At 39.9% G+C, this 18,953-nt stretch overlaps 2 protein-coding genes and 1 pseudogene across 2 annotated transcripts in view; all 3 read right to left on the reverse strand.

Annotated features, from left to right (window-relative positions):
• The window catches only part of LOC145406051 (uncharacterized), a 22,276-nt gene extending 21,780 nt beyond the window's left edge, over positions 1-496 (reverse strand). Inside the window, exon 1 of the mRNA XM_080277241.1 lies at positions 350-496. Coding sequence (XP_080133367.1) covers positions 350-496 — 147 coding nt within the window. The remainder of the gene's footprint in view (positions 1-349) is intronic.
• The window catches only part of LOC145407416 (glutamate receptor ionotropic, delta-1-like), a 417,443-nt gene that overhangs the window by 107,526 nt on the left and 290,964 nt on the right, over positions 1-18,953 (reverse strand). The gene's annotated exons all lie outside the window — the stretch shown is intronic.
• LOC145406063 (uncharacterized) overlaps positions 930-18,953 on the reverse strand; it is a 37,718-nt pseudogene continuing 19,694 nt past the window's right edge.

Genomic DNA, 18,953 nt, shown 5'->3' on the forward strand with positions numbered 1-18,953 from the left:
ATCTTATATTATTTTACACAGTGTGATTTGTAATGGCCATATTTGTGCCACTGTGAACAGTTAAAGAAACATAAAAACATTACGAATATTATTCAGATATTTGTTTAAATGTTTATATTCTCCATGACAGGAAGAAATTTAGGTAAAAATGGAAAAATATATGTAAATATGTGGACGAAAACTGTAGGTTATTTACCAGTGTATATATTCCAGTTATTATTGACATTAATGTTAGCTCCTAAGAATATGATTCTTTTCCAGAAAGAGACTTTAGATTATAACATTTTGCAAAATCTGGAGTATTCACTTTATACTCCAAAAGAATTGTCCCAACGCATAAGTCAGTTACATCTCTGAGGTCTTCATGTGGATTACTGATGTTACTGACTGCCAGGAAGAGGTTATAAGGTTGCCAGTGTAGCTCTGAGTCAGCACCAATATCATCAGCATCCACACTCCCAGCACCACTCGCTCCCACCACCACCAGCCAATACATGGTCCGTATGACATGCTTGGACCATAAATCATTTTCCTGTGCATACAGAGATCAGATCAGTTCGTTTACATATCTTACCACTCTGCAAAATATTTATAAAGATCTTCCTGAACTTCTCTGTGATAATCTAGAACAGAAAATATCACTGACTAGTTTAGTTGCATAACCCATATGCGCTAATCGCGTTATTAATCAAAATCTCTCCTATTTGAGAAATATCTTTCCTAGTTTAGTGAAGAAATGAAAAAGGCCAAAGGGATTAGCATTACTTCGGTTAACCTAGAACATGGTTATGCTTTGCTAGTATTAAAATAATCTGACAAAACTATGATAATACTGAGTTCCCCAGAGTACCATTTTACTGAACTTGGGATCTTATGCTCAGCAATCTCTTAATTCACAAACTTTTCTATTCTATGAGTTGTCATGAATGTTACCTTCCTGGAGAAGAATCCAGAATACAATTAAAGGTATTTAAGTTCCGCCTGGCTAGAGTGTTGTGTGCTAATGGGACGGCAAGATGGCGAGAAGAAGATGCAGCATGATAGTGATCACTACCAATAGCGCCATCATCAGCTGCAGCCCACACCATTGGTGACAAAGAGCAACAAGTGAGAGCCCTACAGGTCCAACCTCAGGTCGACCTTTGGGCAACCAAAAATCTTGTATTCACTGTTCGACAAATATCGTGTGAGAAATCCATCCACCTATATCTTGACCAGCTATATACAAACGGTCCCAGGGCCAACTCTACTTCCATGAAATCGGAAATATACTTGCTTGGGACTAATTTAACACGGTTATAAATTGTTAAGTGTGTGTGCAAGGAGTGAAACTTACGCATATTGCATGGACTTTCAGTTTAGGAATACATGAATTGTTAAGCCACTGAAAGTACTATTCCTAGGATACGTTGTTATAATATGAACCAAAAGGAGAAGTTTTGCACTATCCTTTATTTCCTGGCTTTCCCATAATCATCTTAACCTCCTACTCCCATCTCCAGGATGGAGGCTGAGCCTAGGGTCCAGAAACCAAGGAGGAGAGAGCAAGATAGGGACAAACCTAACATCATGTCCAGTAAAATGGGCCAAAGAACTCATTCACTCACCATTCAAGCCCCTGGAATCTTGGCTCTGTCGCATGGGTTGAACATCTGCATCTTTTTTGAAAGAGGGCACATCCAACAGCGACTTACTGTATGTAGTGCTGCATTCTTGTGACTATATAGTGACGTACAAGTCCCCAGAAATCCATTTACTGTAACAGTGGTAGCGAATAACCAAATGGACTCATGGTGGTGTAGAGGAGTTAACCCTGCTCAGGTAGAGGAGTTGGTCTGAAAAGAACCACCTCCTGTCCCATTTTCTAGTTCATTAACGTCTAAATACCCGGGAGCCTTGTTCTTCTCAGTAGCTTCCTAATTCCAGTGTATCCATGCAAGCGGTGAGGGATTTAGTTCAAGCTCTCTCCGATCCCGCAGTATAAGGGTATGTGAGTATAAGTTGGGTATGTGAGTATAAGTTGGGTATGTGAGTATAAGTTGGGTATGTGAGACCCACGTCTGCCTGAGGTGTGTGACAAATTTTGTTCTCCCCGATTGCAGATATGAATGCCCCTCTTCACACCAAGAAGCACCATCCCATACCAAGCTTTGGGATCACTCAAGCAACCATTCAGATTTTATTTTAATTTTCTTATAGGCCAAAATATATTTACTGTTATTCCTACAGTTTAAATATATATATATATATATATATATATATATATATATATATATATATAAAGAAAAGAATAGTTCATTTTTATACATGGTTGTGTCGCGGAAACATTAAATGTTACTCTATTTTCAATATTGGAATAAAGGAAACAAACATTTTTCCCGGATTTTTATATTTTTTGGGGTGAAAGACCTAAGTCTACCTGCTATTCAACACGGACCGACAGCTACCTGAGCAGGGGGTACTATAACAGATGTGGCTCACAAGGGTTTAAATCCGAGAGTTGGTTGAGGTTTGTTGGTCACTTAATACCTTAAATGAAACTAAATAATATAGCCTCGGCCTGCTTCAGTCTTCAATGGATAATAAAGGCCTTTATGACTCATTGTTAAATGGAATCATTCTATGAAATATCAAGTTAACACTATGAGAGACGTAAATGCTGAAATGCCATTTTATTATTAACTTAGCAAAAAAATTTATGATCTTTACAAAAGTATTATTACAGAGGAAAAAGTTTGACTAAAATTTGAGGACCCCACCAGACACGGTGTGTTGTTTTCTCATAAGAAATACAAGAGCAACACGTCCCAGACAGACTACCGCTGAGGGAGTTTTATTTAAAAACACGTTACCATCTGTGAAAGTGTACTCATACTACATTAGTATGTGTTCATGCACGCGTGCACGTGTGTGTGACAGAAGGAATGACCCGTAGCTGCATTTTCTATTGACCAGTTTACACTTTGAAAACACAATAATTTATGAATTAAATGAACTGGAAATATTATGACCACAAATAACCTTTTCTTGGCACCACAGTTTAGTCTCCTCATCAGTTGTTATGAATCTTGCCACGCACCTTATGGTGTGAAGCTCCTTATCCTTTCCAAGGTACTGACAGGAATACACTGTGTGATTAATATTACATAAATTTGTCATGCATGTATAATGCTAATTACATTAGGTCCCCGTTTTTCCAGTCGTATCCCCAGTCTTTCAGATGTTTCCAGAGGATGATACATAATGGGAACAGGAAACTATATGCACTGATTCGCTGGAAGGAACCTCCGTTTACTTACTTCCAACACACTTACGTTATAAGTTGCTTGCCATTAACCCTCTGTGGCCTAATGTGTGGAGATTTCCGTGCCCAACAGGCCGATGCCAAGGTCATTTTTCGTTGTTAAAAAAATCGACTTTTTGTTGCCATATTGAAGAGCAAGTTCCAATGCAACTTCCAGTGCAAATTTCATCTTCCTAGGCTCATCTTGTGGCGTGCAGTTGAATGCAGAAGTTACGAAAATATCGGTAGATGATATTGACCCCAGCGTGGTCTTCCCGCAGTGCAACACACACACACACACACACACATATATATATATATATATATATACATATATATATATATATATATATATATATATATATATATATACTGTATTATGCAAAAACATTGTCATTGGTGCTCAAGTGATGCGAAATGACAAGATATGTGTATTAAGCAGTATATCAGTATATAGTACGTGAGGGTTTGAATAAGGAAAAAAATTATGAATTTATTTTTCACTTTTGGGGTGTATATGTTTGTGATAGTATCGAGTTATTTTTTTTTTCGCCTGGGTGGTGGAGTTTGTGGGAAAAGAGAGTGAGAGATTCTATTTTTTGACCTTAACGAGAAAAATGTCGTCAGAAAGTGTACATGGTCTCCCGTGGGGGTTGAAAGTCCAGACAAGCAGTGATTAGCATCTGACCTAAGCTGACTAGTGATAAAGGGAGTGTAGGCATTTCCCAGCCACACGGACATCACATGTATTCCTAAAACAATGGTGAAATGCTAGTGCAAGGCAAGTGATATGTAAAATGCTCCAAAACAGTACCCAAAAAATCCGGAACAAATACTTAAACATAGCCCCCAAAAAAGTATTCTTCTCTTACACCCTTGTGCAAATTAATTGAAACAACTATACACTCAAGATAGGATATATAAATGCGTCAAACATCATCCATCGTTTTATTACATTCATAAATATCGATACCTCAGCATAGGATATGACCTCCTTGGTTCTTTAGAAGTACTTTGACACGAGTTGGCAGAGTCCACTAATTTTGAGCAACCACTAGTGATCTTAGGGTCTCTGTACCACACTTTAATCAAAGTCTGAATCAGCTTCTCTTTCGTTGTACAGTCCATACCGTGGAGGCGTTGCTTTAGACTGACAACAGATTCTCTATCAGGTTCAAGTCTGGGGAGTTGCCAGGCCATTTCAGCACCTCAGTCCTTTTCATATTTATGAAATTTTTCACTGTTTTCGATGTGTGGCATGGGGCTAAATCCAGCTGAAAGATGCCAGTCCCATCAGTCGATGTCTTTTCTAGTTGTGGAACCACTCTGTTCTGAATAATTCCGATGTACTGTGGTGATCACATCATGCCTTCGACTGGATGCAAGTTTCTGACGCCATAATAACTGAAACATCCCCAAAACATTTTCTTCTGACGGTGTTTCATGGACTGGTCGATATGAGCCTCACGAAGCTTCTCTCCTGTTGATCTCTGTACATGCTGACTTCTCTGGCCTTGGACAAAGAAATGACTTTCATCGCTGAACAGCACCTTTCTCCACTGCTCCTTTGTCCAGTTTTTGAACTTCAGGGCCCATTTCTATCATTTCTTTTGCATAGTCTCAAGGAGGAGTTGCTTCTTAACAGGCCAACGAGCTTTTTGACTGACTTCTAGCAGTTGTCTTTGGACAATGGACAAACTTACTTGTATACCTTTATCTTCGAAGTCTCTCTTCAAGGCATCGCTGGTCTTCTGAGGGTCTTTTTAGCTCACTCTTACTGCTTAAACATTGTCCCTCTCTGTTTTCCTCTTACGGCCACATTTACCCTTCCGGTTTGGTGAGATCGTACCAGTGTCATTCTTCAACTTGATGATGCAGACTCATGGCTGCAGGACTGACTCCGCAGTTCTCTAAAGATCATTCCCGTGTGTTCTTGCAAGGTTTGCCAGTCTTTTATGCATTTTCATGGTGTTACATCATCACATCACTCATGTACCATACAACTCAACCAGTATTTGAAACAGTAGTGATATTTTAAAGCAATGCTTCAGTCCAACCTGGAAAAATGTTGGAAAGTTGTGCATAAGGGATAAATTGGGCCCATGTCAATCATAATAAGCAACCAATCGACCTATCAGCAAACATATGGACATATAGATCGAGTGGGGCACAAGGGTATACATTTACCAGCTTGTTTCAGTTAATTTGCACAAGGGTGTATATTCACGTATTACTTGTTTATCCTGTAATTTGTTAATATCGGTAACGTTAGTTGCTGTCTGTATAGTATGCATAGGGAGGAGAAAGATGATATTTTCTGCCTGGGTCGAGGTATTGGTTCTCACTTTCTCTTTCTTTGGAAACTTCACACTGTCAAAGGACGATAGTGTCAAAGATTAGCACGGTCAAATTAGAGAAATCGTTTTGGTGACCTGTGCTTGTAAATATATGTTTCAGCAGCATTCAACATCGAATATGAGGATTTCACAATCAAATACAAGAGCAACAGGAATGGAGGAAAACAGTAATGGAAAATAGATGGAGGCAAACATAATACACTAAAGGGATGAAAACAAAAATAAATAAATACACATCTCTTGAGCATAAGTGCTGCGAGTTGTGGAGTCAGAGCCAGGCCAACATTTACACCTCTCTGCCCCTCCCTTCGCAGGTCAAGAAGTAAACATAGATAAGTCACTGTCTTTGAATCTCATTTTGTCTTGGGAGGCTGACTTACTTTCCCTTACTTTTCCAAACAGCAACTTCTATACCCTGTCTTTCTGTTGCAATTCGATACTTTTTTAAATAAACACTACAGTAAACAAAGTTATTTACAGTCACACTTATAATTACTTTGCACTTTTTACTCAGTCACTTAACCCACCACGTCCGTCGAGCGATCTGGAGTACGTTGCAACATTGCATTTGCCAGTCCCGGCTCCGTACTGGTACGTCATTTTGATGCAAAGTCACTAATTTGCACAATTTTCAATTTTCATAGCGTGATTTTTCATACTGTATACACGGGACCACCAACTTCCTCTATTCCCTCTACAAGATGCCAAGCAGGGACAATGCCTTACACCGCATAACCTCCCCCTCTCCCCCTCCACGCCTTTGTCTCGGCAATTCACCTGTTACCAGTGACCTGGCCAGTAAAGATATTCAGAGGACCAAGAGTGATTCCCCAATCGATGACAATGTGGAGGACAAAGTTTACATAGCATTAGAAAGAAGAAACAAGTCAGAAATAATGATCGGGTAATGTGGCAAAAAGAAGGTCAGGTATGGTGATTAGTTAGTGAGGTGAAACAATGCTATATAAATGCTTATATTACTGCTTGAAAACCAATATACTCTCATACTACATAAAAATTTGTACCAAGTAAATAAATAAATACCGTTTATGAGTTGTGTGAAATAGTTATCCTCCCATAGAACTCGTTTTCTTTGGTGCCAGCCTGTTAGAAAACCCAGTCAGGTATTGAGGTACTGGTACCTGGATCGAGTATTTTAGACCTCAGGTGAGTGATTTCACTATGAATTTTCGATGTTTCTCACCAAAAGCGGAGGTTTTAGCCAAAAAAAAAAAAAAATTGAAAATACCTCTGGTTTGGGGGATGTTGGAGGTGCGGAAAACCTCGGGACGTGACGGGTTAACTAGTACCTCGTCAAGGAATGATACTCAGGGAAGCAGAGAGGGCAGAGGAGCACCTTGCATGCACTACACGGCCAAATGGTGAGCTTTTGTTCCCGTTGCCACCTCTCTGTTGTTGCACAAACATGGCAGCACAACTGTGCACTTCTTGACCCTCTAGCCATACCTTGTGCTTCAGTGGGTACCGGTAACTTCACCATGTAGTGCTGTGCCACCCTATCCTTTGCAGCAAGTCAGTTTGGTGTGTCTTTTACCGCACTTGTATGCCCCCGTGGCTCTGCCGATTTGTGACCGTACTCCCGCAGTAGCTCGAACACACAATCATGCACGAACTTGCTCATCAAGATCGTCTTTCCGGTTTTCTGGCAGTAGCAGTGATGCGCATTCAACACACACATGTCTACCAAGTGGAAAATGAGTTTCTTGTACCACTTGATACAAAGATGAATGCACTCCACATTACCAATCTGCATGTCACTTTTATCGATCAAGTGCATGTTACGGTTGTTGTCTGTGATTGCATTGGTTTTTGAACATGATTGCCTGTCGCACAATCTACTTTCCCTGTGTTGACGAGAGCACCTGTGTGCACAGTTGATAGCATGTGCACATCATGCTTGTCTTGCCATCACAGTGCAAGGAGATCATTGTTTCATTGCAAAGGCACTGTGACTTTCTCCTGCTCCTACTACATAAGCCCATCCCCAACTACAATCCCTAGAGGTCATATCACCCTACCTATATTCCACAATGGGCATATTTCCATTACACTGACCCATGTTTCTCTATTGACTCACTTTCCCCCTTGGACCAATTTTCCCCTCTGGATCCATATCCCTCTTGGACCTGCTTTTGCCCAATGGACCTATTGTCCTCCACGGATGTGTTTTTCCAATAGACAGTTTGTCCCCATGTACCTATCTTCTCCCATGGATCATTTTTACCCCGTGACCCTATTTTCATCCTATGGACCTGATTTCCTCAACCACGTATGGACTCATGGACTCATATTACCTCCTACTGACGTAGCTTCCCCAGTCACTTACCTCACGAACCTATTTTACTCCATGGCCCTACATTCTACCTTGGGCATATTGTCTACCATTGACCCATTTTTTTCTCCATGGACTTCCTTTCCCTCACATGACCAGTGTTTCTCATGACCTTGTTTTCAATATGGACCAGTTTGCCATCCAGTACCTATATTGTACATGGACCTGTTTTTTTTCTCCACTGACCTACCGTCACTCATGAAGACACTAAATCCCTAAATTAACCCAGTTTCACCCACAGCCCTACTTCCTTCATCGACCACTTATAATGTCTGGACCTATGTGTACACTTGGACTTTCTTCCTTCAAGGAGACTAACCCATCGTCCCATTTCATCTGTGGGTCCCCATACATCTGTTCCCCAGTAGACCTATTTTTCCCCTGCTACCCACCCACCAACACACCAATCATCCCACCCTTACACCAACTCAATCAACCAGTGTAATAGGCTATCTCCTGGCTTCTCCAGGAACTTGCACGTGTATTCACCAATCCGTGCCCATCCTACCATGCACCCCACCCCTCTTGCCCAATCTACCCACTTTGCCCACCACACCCACTAAAATCACCCACCCACTCCATCAAGCCCATCTGCCTACCCAGCAACTAAGCTCAGTTCACCACAAGATGGTTTGCAGCTTCACCCACACACGGGGATGTCACACAAATAGAAAAAGCAGCGTTTATGGTATAAAGAGCTTGCATATAGCCTAAATGATATGAAAGTTGGGATACGACCGGACAGTCGAGGACCGAATGCAGTTTGTATTATCCATGCATCACAGATAATTTTAATAAAAATAACAGTATATTCCTGTCCGTATCTTGAAAAGGATACTGAGCTTCGCACCTCAGGGTGAATCGAAGATTCGTAAACATTGCTGGTTAGATGGTACTCTGGTGCCAAATGAAGGCTACAGTAATAGTTCTGATGTGTTAGAATGTTTTCAGATGATCAGTTTATCACCTTTACATGGCAAGATCTTCATCACTAACCTAAGAGTGCCTCTCCATACATCTGCTTAAACGTAACATGAACAAATTTATACTACAAGGAAGAAAAAAGCAAGAAGGCAAACTTAAAATATTCAAGCCTGATGGAGAGTTGAAATGTCATGGGAGGCAAGCAGAACAGATAATAGTCTGCGGGTTCCGAGCATAATGTGAAGATGAGAGGAGTATTTCACTGTAGGAGTAAGGAAAATAAAGGAGACGAAGGAATGGACCACAGATATAATATCAATGAGTGTTTAACAGAATATTGCGTAACTTGGCAAGCACACTCAACAGAATATTGCATAATGCTTGATCGAGACCTACAGGTCAAGATGTCTTCACTTATGACAGTGCAACATTCATTTGATTATAAACTAATTCCTACGGCTTCCACATAATATTGTTAAAAGACGCTGATCGAAGGTTTATTGACGACCAACTCGAGAGGAACTTGTTTGTATCATTCTGTGAGCTCTTACCTAATTGTACTTACCTAACTGTATTTTTACAGGAATCAGTCAATCTCGTAATGTCCCGTGTATTAAATCATTTTTATCATACATAGCGTTAAATTTATGAATAGTTTTGGCACTCACTGTTTCATTCGGTAGTGTATTCCACTGATCAGTTGCCTTATTTGGGAAACTGAATTTCCATATGTCTTTATCACCTCCCTTTTTATGTATTTTTATTTTTTTGCAGTGTCCCCTTGCTGATGCTTCCTCATAGGTTATATATTGATTTATTTCTATTTTCTCTTTCCCTGAGATGCATTTATATAGCATAATCATGTCTCCTCTTTTCTTTCTCTCCTGTAATGATGGTAGATTCGCTAGTCTTTCATTGTAGCTTACATCCCTTAAGCTTGGTATCCATCTTGTAGCTGCCCTTTGTACTTTTTCAATCTTATGTACGTGTTTTTTTGAGATGTCGATTCCAGACTACTGATGCATTCTCCAGGGTTGGTCTGATGAATGATGTTATTATCTTTCTCAGCATCATATGTCTTCATTTATGTATGTGAATGATATTTTCATATTAGCAAGCAGTGTCTTCATGTTACGTACCTTGTCACAGATGTGGTCAACTGGAGATAGTCTGTTACTAATAATCACTCCTAGATCCTTCTCCCTTTCTGATAAGTGTAGTGTGTATTTTCTTAACTTATAATCCCAGTCTGGTATTTTCTCACTTTTACAAAGCTTAATTACATGCCACTTGTCCTCATTATATTCCGTTTGCCATTTATTGCTCCATTCATGAAGCATAGTTAATTCTTCTTGTAGCTCTTTGCAAGAATCTGTTTTAATAATTTTCCTTTGTATTTTTGCATCATCCACAAACATATTTAGATAGCTTCCATTTCTAGTGTTACTGTCTATGTCATTTCTATATACTTAAAACAAAATTGGTGCCAGCATTGACCCTGTGGAACTCCACCAGTCACTTCCCTCCATGATGAGTAATTTCCTCTTAGTGGTGTTCTCATTTATCTTTTTCTGAAATAATCCTGCATCCAATAGTAAAGGTTTCATTGGCTACCTCCTTGATGGTACAGTTTCCATAAAAGTCATTGGTGTGGTGCTCTGTCAGATGCTTTCTTGAAAGCCAAGTGGATACTGTACATCCATTCTTCTCTTTTCTGTAATGTTTCTGTAACTCTATCATAGTAGATTAATAGATTAGTAACACATGACCCTTCCTAAAACCGAACTACGTTTCTGTTATCATACTGTGTTCTTCCAGATGGTTTACCCAAACTTTTCTTAAAAGCTTCTCTAGTATCTTAGTACACTGGTCAGTGATACTGGTCAGTAATTGAGTGGATTCTATCTATTCCCTTTCTTGAACAGGGGAACAATGTTTGCTTTCTTCTAAATATCAGGCATTTTACCTTGACCTAAGGACTCCTTGAATATTAAATACAATGGTCTGCATAACTCTTATGCACATTCATGCAGCACCCAACCTGAAATTTCGTCAGGACCATATGCTTTTCGTTTGTCAGATTTACTTAGCTCTTCCTGTACTTCTTTTTCTGATATTTGTATATTTGGTAATATGTGTGGGCATGGATATTCCATATCATTTCTTTCAAAATTATTTTCTTTTGTAAAATCTGATTGGAAGTTTTTTTTTAGTGCTTCACAAATATCTTTCTCTTGTCTATAGATGATCTCCTCATGCGTAATGGACTGTATTTTATCTTTAACTTAGGTTTTGCTTCAGACGTAGCTATAAAATAGTTTAGGTTGATCACTACTCTTATTTATAATGTTTTCCTCAAACACTCTTTGAACCACCCTCCTTTTCTCTGTATAATCATTTCTTGCCTGTTTATAGTTGTTATATGCGCTCTCCCTATTGTGTCTCTTGTATCTTTTCCACCGCAAGGCTCCTTTTCCTTTTGATTTTTTAAGTTCTGTATTAAATCATTTATTTATTTTCATTTATGTTTCTTTTTGCTGAGGGATGTAATTTTGGACTCCTATTTGATACACATCACAGAATTTTCTATATATAATATACTGTATAAATCTTGTCCTCTAAGCTCCTTTTCCCAATCTGTTTCTAAGAAGTACTTCTTCAAGTCATGATAGTTGCCTTTTTTGCAGTTTAGACTCTTTTTGTAACTGTCATTACTGGTAACTATGTCATATGCAATCCTGAAGTTGCATTTTAATACTGCATGGTCGCTTTTGCCGAATGGAGGATGGTACATTATATTGTCAATATCATTTTCTTGCCTAGTAAATGTAAGATCTAATACTGATGGATCATAAAGTCTTCTATTTCTGGTGCTTTCCTTTACATGCTGTGTTAGGAAAAGCTCCGGCATTAGATCCAAGAGCTTTTGTTCCCAACATATTTTGTGGCTTCTTACATCTAGAGTATTCCAATTTATATTTGCATTGAAATCTCCAGTTAATAAAATTCTTTCAGATTTCTCTTCCATTCTATGTAGTAATGTTCTTAAACTCTGAATTGTACTTTCTACCAGGTCTTCATATTCGTCTCTTTCCCATGTGTTTGTTTTGGGTGGCATGTGTAAATTTGCCACAATTAATTTCCCTTCAGATAAGTTAATCTCCAATGCAATCAGTTCTACTTGTGATGGTATATCTATTTTTATTTCTTTGACTTGTAGATTTTTCCTTGTTAAGATTATGATTCCCCCTCCTTTTCTTAAATTTCTGTGTTTTCTCCATATATTATATTCCTCTGCATAGGGCATTGTTTGATGTATTTGGGGTTAATTTTGTTTCAGTTAGGCAAGTGATATGTGGTTCCTTTTCTCTGGTATAGTCTTCCATTTCTAATAATTTAAACACCAATCTATATCTGCATTTGAGTACATCAGCTTAACCATCTTGTTTACATACTTGCCATAACTTGAGTCTACTACCTTCCTCCTTCTTAAACCCTGTTGGTTATGTACTACTTTCGTACCTGCAATCCAATTACTTTGTAAAAAATTTACTCTTCTCTTCCTCTAATCTTACCTCATTCTTTGTTTTTTACCTCCTCCCTCTTCTTTACTATTCCCAATTCCTCCTGAGCTTGGCATCTTTTTATCCATACTTTCTTAAAAGCTTCTTTTTCCATGAGTTTCTTTGCATTTTTTAGTATTCCCTCCACAGTATTCACACTCTGGAAGGTTACTTTCAGTGGCCTTGACTTATTTCTCTCATATTTCCCAAGCCTTTTGTGTTCTTCTATGTCTTTATCACAAACTTCCTCTGATACTCCCTTCAATAGGCTCATTATATTTGCCATCTCCTTTTTGTCTCATTTTTTTTTTTTTTTTTCTTCCTCATCTATACCAGTGATTACTGGAGATCTGTTGATATCCGATGAATCTTTGACCAATTTGGGGTTGTTTTTTTTGTTTTTGTTTTTTTCAACTTTTTTTTTCAAAGTCTTTCCTTACATTCACCATTTCAACATATGTAGTTTCCATGCACACTTCCACATTTGTCCAGAGGGCAAATGTGGTGATGGCCAAAATCAAGGTCCAATTAGGATGGAGAAATAGAAGAAGGAAGGGACGGGAAGAAGGAGTATTTGTAAGGAGAGTGGAAAGGTTACAAGAAGATGAGAAAAAGGCGAGTATAAGAGAGAAGTGGAGGAACGATTGGGCAAATATGAATTGGAACAGATGGGGGACGTGGAAGGTGTGTGCAGGATATTTACAGAAGAAATATGTGCAGCATGTGATGTGGTGTGTGGGATGAAGAGAAGATGGAGGGGTGTGCAAGGAACAGCGTGGTGGAATGAAGAAGAAAGACAGGCTGTGGCACAAAAGAAGAAAGCATACAATGAATGGATGAGAAATATGGGCGTGGAAGAAGTTGAGAGGCGGAAGAGAGAGTTATATATAGAGAGAGGTGAAAAGATTAGTACGAGTAAGAAGAGAGCAGATGAGGAATTTGGAAGGAACTCGAGTGTAAAGTGGAGAGACTAAGAAAATGTTCTGGAAAGAGGTGAAAAGAGTAAGACAGGGTGGAAGTGAAGTTAGCAGGGGAGTGAAAGAAAAAAATGGTAGATTACTAGTGAAGGGAGAAAAAGTGAGCAGATGGAGAGAACACTTTAAGGAATTGTTGAACACAGAGGATGGAAGTAATGCGAGTATAAGTGGCTGGGGAATGGCTGGGAGGAGGAGGGAGGTGAGAAGACAGGAAGAAATCAGTAGGATAGAAGTTGTGGAAGCAATGAGGAAAGTTAAATTAGGGAAAGCCCCAGGAATTGATGGGGTGTGTGGTGAAATGCTGAAGTATGGGGGAGAGATAGTAGTAGAATGGATGTGGAAAATGTGCAGATTGGCCTTGGAGGAAGGTAGAGTCCCGAAGGATTGGAAGTCAGGTATATTTATTCCCTTGTACAAAGGAAAAGGGGAAAAAGTAGTGTTTGGTAATCATAAAGGCATCTGTCTTCTTAGTATAATAGGAAAAGTTTATGGTAGGATACTTACTGACTGAGTTAGAGAAAGAACAGAGGAATTAGTTGGAGAAGAACAGGGAGGCTTTAAGACGGGAAGAGGTTGTGTAGATCAGATATTCATTTTTAGTTCTTTAGTGGAAAAGTTTCTAGAGAAGGGAAAGAATTTGTATGCAGCTTTCATAGGTTTGGAGAAAGCATATGACAGGGTGGATAGACAAAGATTGTGGAAAGTATTAAGAATATATGGAGTAGATGGGAAGTTGTTGAATGCTGTGAGGAGTATGTATGATGGTGCTAAGGTTGCAGTGCGTGTGGATGGTGAACTGAGTGAATTTTTCTCTTTTAAGGTTGGGTTGAAACAGGGATGTGTCATGCCTCCATGGTTGTTCAATCTGTACATGGATGGGGTAATAAAAGAGGTTCAAGGTACGGTAGTGGATGTTGGAGTGGCCCTGGTGAGAGAGGGTAGTATTTGGAAACTTCCTGTACTGTTGTTTGCAGATGATACTGTGGTATTGAGTAAAGACGAAGGAGAGCTGCAAGGCTTGGTGGATGAGTTTGGGAGAGTGTGTAAGAAACGGAATCTAAAGGTGAATTTAGGGAAGAGTAAAGTGATGGTCTTTGAGAAAGGTGAAGTTAGTGAATGTGCAGCAAGGTTGGATGGTGAGGAATTGGAAAATGTGAGTATGTTTAAGTACTTGGGTAGTGTGATGAGTAAGGATGGAGGTTTGGAGGGTGAAGTGCTTGAAAGGGTACGGCAGGGAAGAATGGTTGCTGGTTCTTTGAAAGCAGTGATAAGAAGCATAGAAGTGAGCATGGAAGTGAAAAAGTTACTACATGACAGTATTGTGATACCAACTCTAACGTATGGAAGTGAAGCTTGGACGTTCCTGGAAGGACACAAGCAGTGGAAATGAGTTATTTAAAAGAATCCTGTGGAGTCACATGGAGAGACAGGCTGACAAATGAGAATATAAAGGAGCGTTGTGGTGTGGATGTGGATGTGATAGGAAACGTTAGGAAGAATACACTGAGGTGGTTTGGCCACGTGGAGAGGATGGAGGGTGAAAGACTGACGAAGAGAGTGTATTTGAGTGAGGTGGAGGGGGGAAGAGGAAGGGGGGAGGTCGAGGATTAGATGAAGGGATGGGGTGGAGAGGTATATGAGAGAGAGGGGGGGTGAGTTGGGAGCGGGGCAGTGAAATGGCGGGGGACAGGGCGACGTGGAGGTGATTTGTTTGTTGCCACCCCAAACGGGATTGAGGCATCTGGCAATAGATAGATAGATAGGTTCCACATCACCTTTGTAACTTTGCATCACTTCATTCACCTGTTTTATCTTCTCTGCAATATGACTGCTTTGGTCTATCAGACTGCTTGCGTCCCTAATTGTCTCTATCATTTCTGAACTCCCCCATAATACTCTCATGGTTGACAACTTTACTTGCCATTTCACTAAACTTCCTTCTAAATGAACCCACCTCAGCTGAGAGCTCATCTATTGTTTTGTCTTTTTTGCTTACTTCCTTTATGAATTTTTCATTTTCCTCCTTCCTCATGCGCAGTTGCTTCTTAATTTCATCCATTTCACTCTGAAAAGCCTTCTCCAAGTTATTCACCCTCTCTGCTATTTTTTTTACATGTTTCCATTTCATCCAGTTAGTTCCTGGTAGAAATTATAGTCCTGTTTTCTACCTTTATCCCTGGTCTTAACTCCTTAACTCCTGTGTGTGTGTGTGTGTGTGTGTGTGTGTGTGTGTGTGTGTGTAGATGCCTGTGCACACCCTTTATGCACCACCAGGATTTCTCATCGATGTATTCCTATGACCTACTTTCCTTTTACTTGTGTAATGTCTTCAGATGAATTTGTGTAATTCATTTGATTTTACAGAAACCTGCATATTTTTTTCCTACAAAATCCTCTGCAAAATTTGCGTTGAAGAGCTAAAGCAATCGTTAATTCAACAGCTATATTGTGTTCGAAGTTTACTTTTTGAGCTGCTGATCATGAGCTTATGAGGCAGGTGCTGCAGTGTCATCAGTTGTTCTATTCAGGAGTGAGTTTCTTACGTCTGCTATAAAAATTTTCGTTCAATCGACGTTATATTTTGCAATTAAAAATTCAGTGTTGGATCACAAACGTGAATGGGGGCAGACCTAAAACACTGTGTGTAAATATATACAGCAGAAGAAGACACTTGTATGTCAGCCAATCACCACCTGTAACATGTTACAAGCCCATCTAAAGAATGGTGGGAGCTTCATTCATAAAATAATACTACTTCGTAGTAGGGGTTGCTGTAAGTCACAGCCTTCCACAACCTTGGAATAAGTGTATCCCGTTCATTGTGGCCAACTGTAGAAATTGACAGACAGAGGCAAAAGAGTATACCAAGGCAGGGTGTATGCACAGAAGCACTTTTCTTGAGGACAACAGGAGGGACCCCATGAAGTCCATATGCCCTGTTAGTACTGAGACCAGTGATGGCAGAAAATGCATCAACTGAAGAAATTTAATGTCAGCTATGAGGGAGTCAGAGGGGGTAAGCGATGGAGGAACAGCACTGGAACCGTCCAAGGTGGAACTGGAGAAGAAAGTCTGGGCAAAGCATTCTGTTTCATGAGTTCAAGAAATGGCAACAAAGCCATCAGAGTGGAAAAGAGGAGGGAAAAATGATGAGGTAAAGTTGTTAGAAAGGTTTTTGGCAAGGCGCCAGAAAGGGTGGCAAAGTTTGAGTTGGAGGGTTCAGAGCATTTTATATGAATGAAATTATTTTTAGCAGAGCGATGAACAGACTTAACACAATTCCAGGCAGAAACATAAGAGAGGTGAAATTCAGGGATGGGTTGGCTCTATTGCCGTTTGTAGGCATTTTCCTTGTTGTGGACAGCATTAGAACAAGCGTGAAAAAAACAAGGATTTCTTGATTTAGTAACAGGATTAGAGAAAGAAATGTATGCTTCCATGTCCAAGAGAAAAACTTCTGGAAAGGCCCTTCCACATGAGAGGCAAATGCACGACGGGCAAACACTGTTACCAAGCTTGTGGGTGGGTGGCGGCCACGAGAGTAGATGACGTCATAAACGAGGAAACACGGGGAAACCCTCAGAATCCTCCTGCCCGTTGTTGTCTACTGTCCTTTTTCTTCATGCACATAGCAATAATTATAGTATACAGAGCTATACGTTTAGCTTTAATTGTCCTGCGACAATTCTTACTTCCCATGTTGTCGTACTGCACTCAGTTATGCGGAGCACCAAGTGTAGGCCACTGCCCGACGTTGCCTGATGTTCACCACAGCTCTGACTGCACTCTGCCGTCTGGTCCAACTCATAGGTGCGCCTAGTTATGGCCAATGTCTACCGGGGACTGGTTGATCTGGTAACACTGTTAAAAAGCGAGAGAATTACACTCAGCGGCCAGTGCCCGTCGGGCATTTGCCTCTCGTATGGAAGGGCCTTAACACACAAAGCACACTCAGATGGCTTTCAGCCGTTAAGGCAATAATCATTCCAGTGAAAAAGAAGTACTGAAGTACTGCCTGAGGGCCTTCCACTCAACAACTCCAAAGTGCCACAGTCATTGCTTCTTGTGAGGATCCCCAGGCTTTACTGGAACAACATGACAGGTTAAGGTGATAAGATTGTGATCGGAGAAGCACAACAGAGAGAAAAAAGGTTAATAGTATAAGCAGAAGGATTAGTTGTAAGGAAGGGGTCAAGTACACTGGAACTATCTCCAAGGCAACCAAAAATACCTGTTAAGAAGCGTGATTTGCTAGTTAGGTCGTCTGGACGTTTCTCGATGTTCCTGGTATTATACCGTTACGAGTCAGAGTTGCCAGTTAGCCTGCTATTGTGAGCATAGTTATTTCGTAAGTTATGCACTGATTTTTTTGCTCTTTTTCATTAATAATGTTTTAGCTATGTGGTTGTTAAAATATGCAATTCAATTAAGTTTGTATGCTAAATAATTTATAGGTTTATATATTGTAAGAATACTGGTATGTTTTGGTTGTCTCCGAGTTGGTAACTGTGCTCTCTCTCTGGAATACACCAGAACTGTGGAGGAGTAGTTCATTCTAGTACAATGCAAGCTTATATAAGGATGGGGTAGAGACTAGTTGAAGTTCAGTCGGTTTTCAGTTCAGTTTGAGTGTAATGCAGTGTCAGTGCATTGAAGTTTGTACATCATCGGTGCTTGTGAAAGTCGTGAAGTGTTGTGAAGTAGTAAGTGTAATACTATTGCAATTAGTGACGATTATCTTCGGTACTTCTGAAAATAGTGAATTGTCGTTGGCAAACAGTGAAGTTTAGCTGCAGTCAGTAAACTTTGTATAGCTCCAGTGCTTGTGAGAATAGTGAAGTGAAGTTGGAAAGCATTAAGTGCAATCATTTGCAAAATAAAAACAGTGAACTTAAGAGGCCAGTGTTTATTTACAACGTCTCAGCTGATCTTTCATACTGTACACCTAAAGGCTGACCATAGGAAGAACAACTCACTGGGCAACATCCTTCCTGTACTGAACTACTGCTGTTGGAGCCTGTGGCGGTGTGGGACAGGGACGTAACACACAGACAGGGTGCTGTACAAGCTGCTGTAGGTCTTTAAGGATAGAAAAAAATGTAGGCTTGTTCACTAGGTGCATGAATGAAAGGAAAGAAGAGCCAAAAATGGTGGTGGACGTTGAAATAATATAGAATGAAGATTCAGAGAAAGGAGAAGTTAACAGGGTGTGTTCCATCTTAGAAGTGAGATTGCCAGAGAATTTTTCACAATCAGTAGCATTAGGGGATGAGTAAACGACACAGATATATTTAGTCAGATAATTACAGGATAGTCGAAGCCAGAGAGTAGGGAATTCAGAAGATTCAACTTGAGTAAAATGAGCGAAAGATATGTTGTTACATGCATGTACACAACAGCCAATTTTTGCTTTGAAGTGAGTATAGAGTAAGTAGGAGGATACAGAGAGGAGTTTGCAATCAGTCGCCTCAGAAAGCTGATTCTTGGTGATGAAGA

The sequence above is a fragment of the Coenobita brevimanus genome, chromosome 8 (genome assembly GCF_032717465.1).
Source record: "Coenobita brevimanus isolate Jiangsu-jjx chromosome 8, ASM3271746v2, whole genome shotgun sequence".
Classification (NCBI taxonomy): domain Eukaryota; kingdom Metazoa; phylum Arthropoda; class Malacostraca; order Decapoda; family Coenobitidae; genus Coenobita; species Coenobita brevimanus.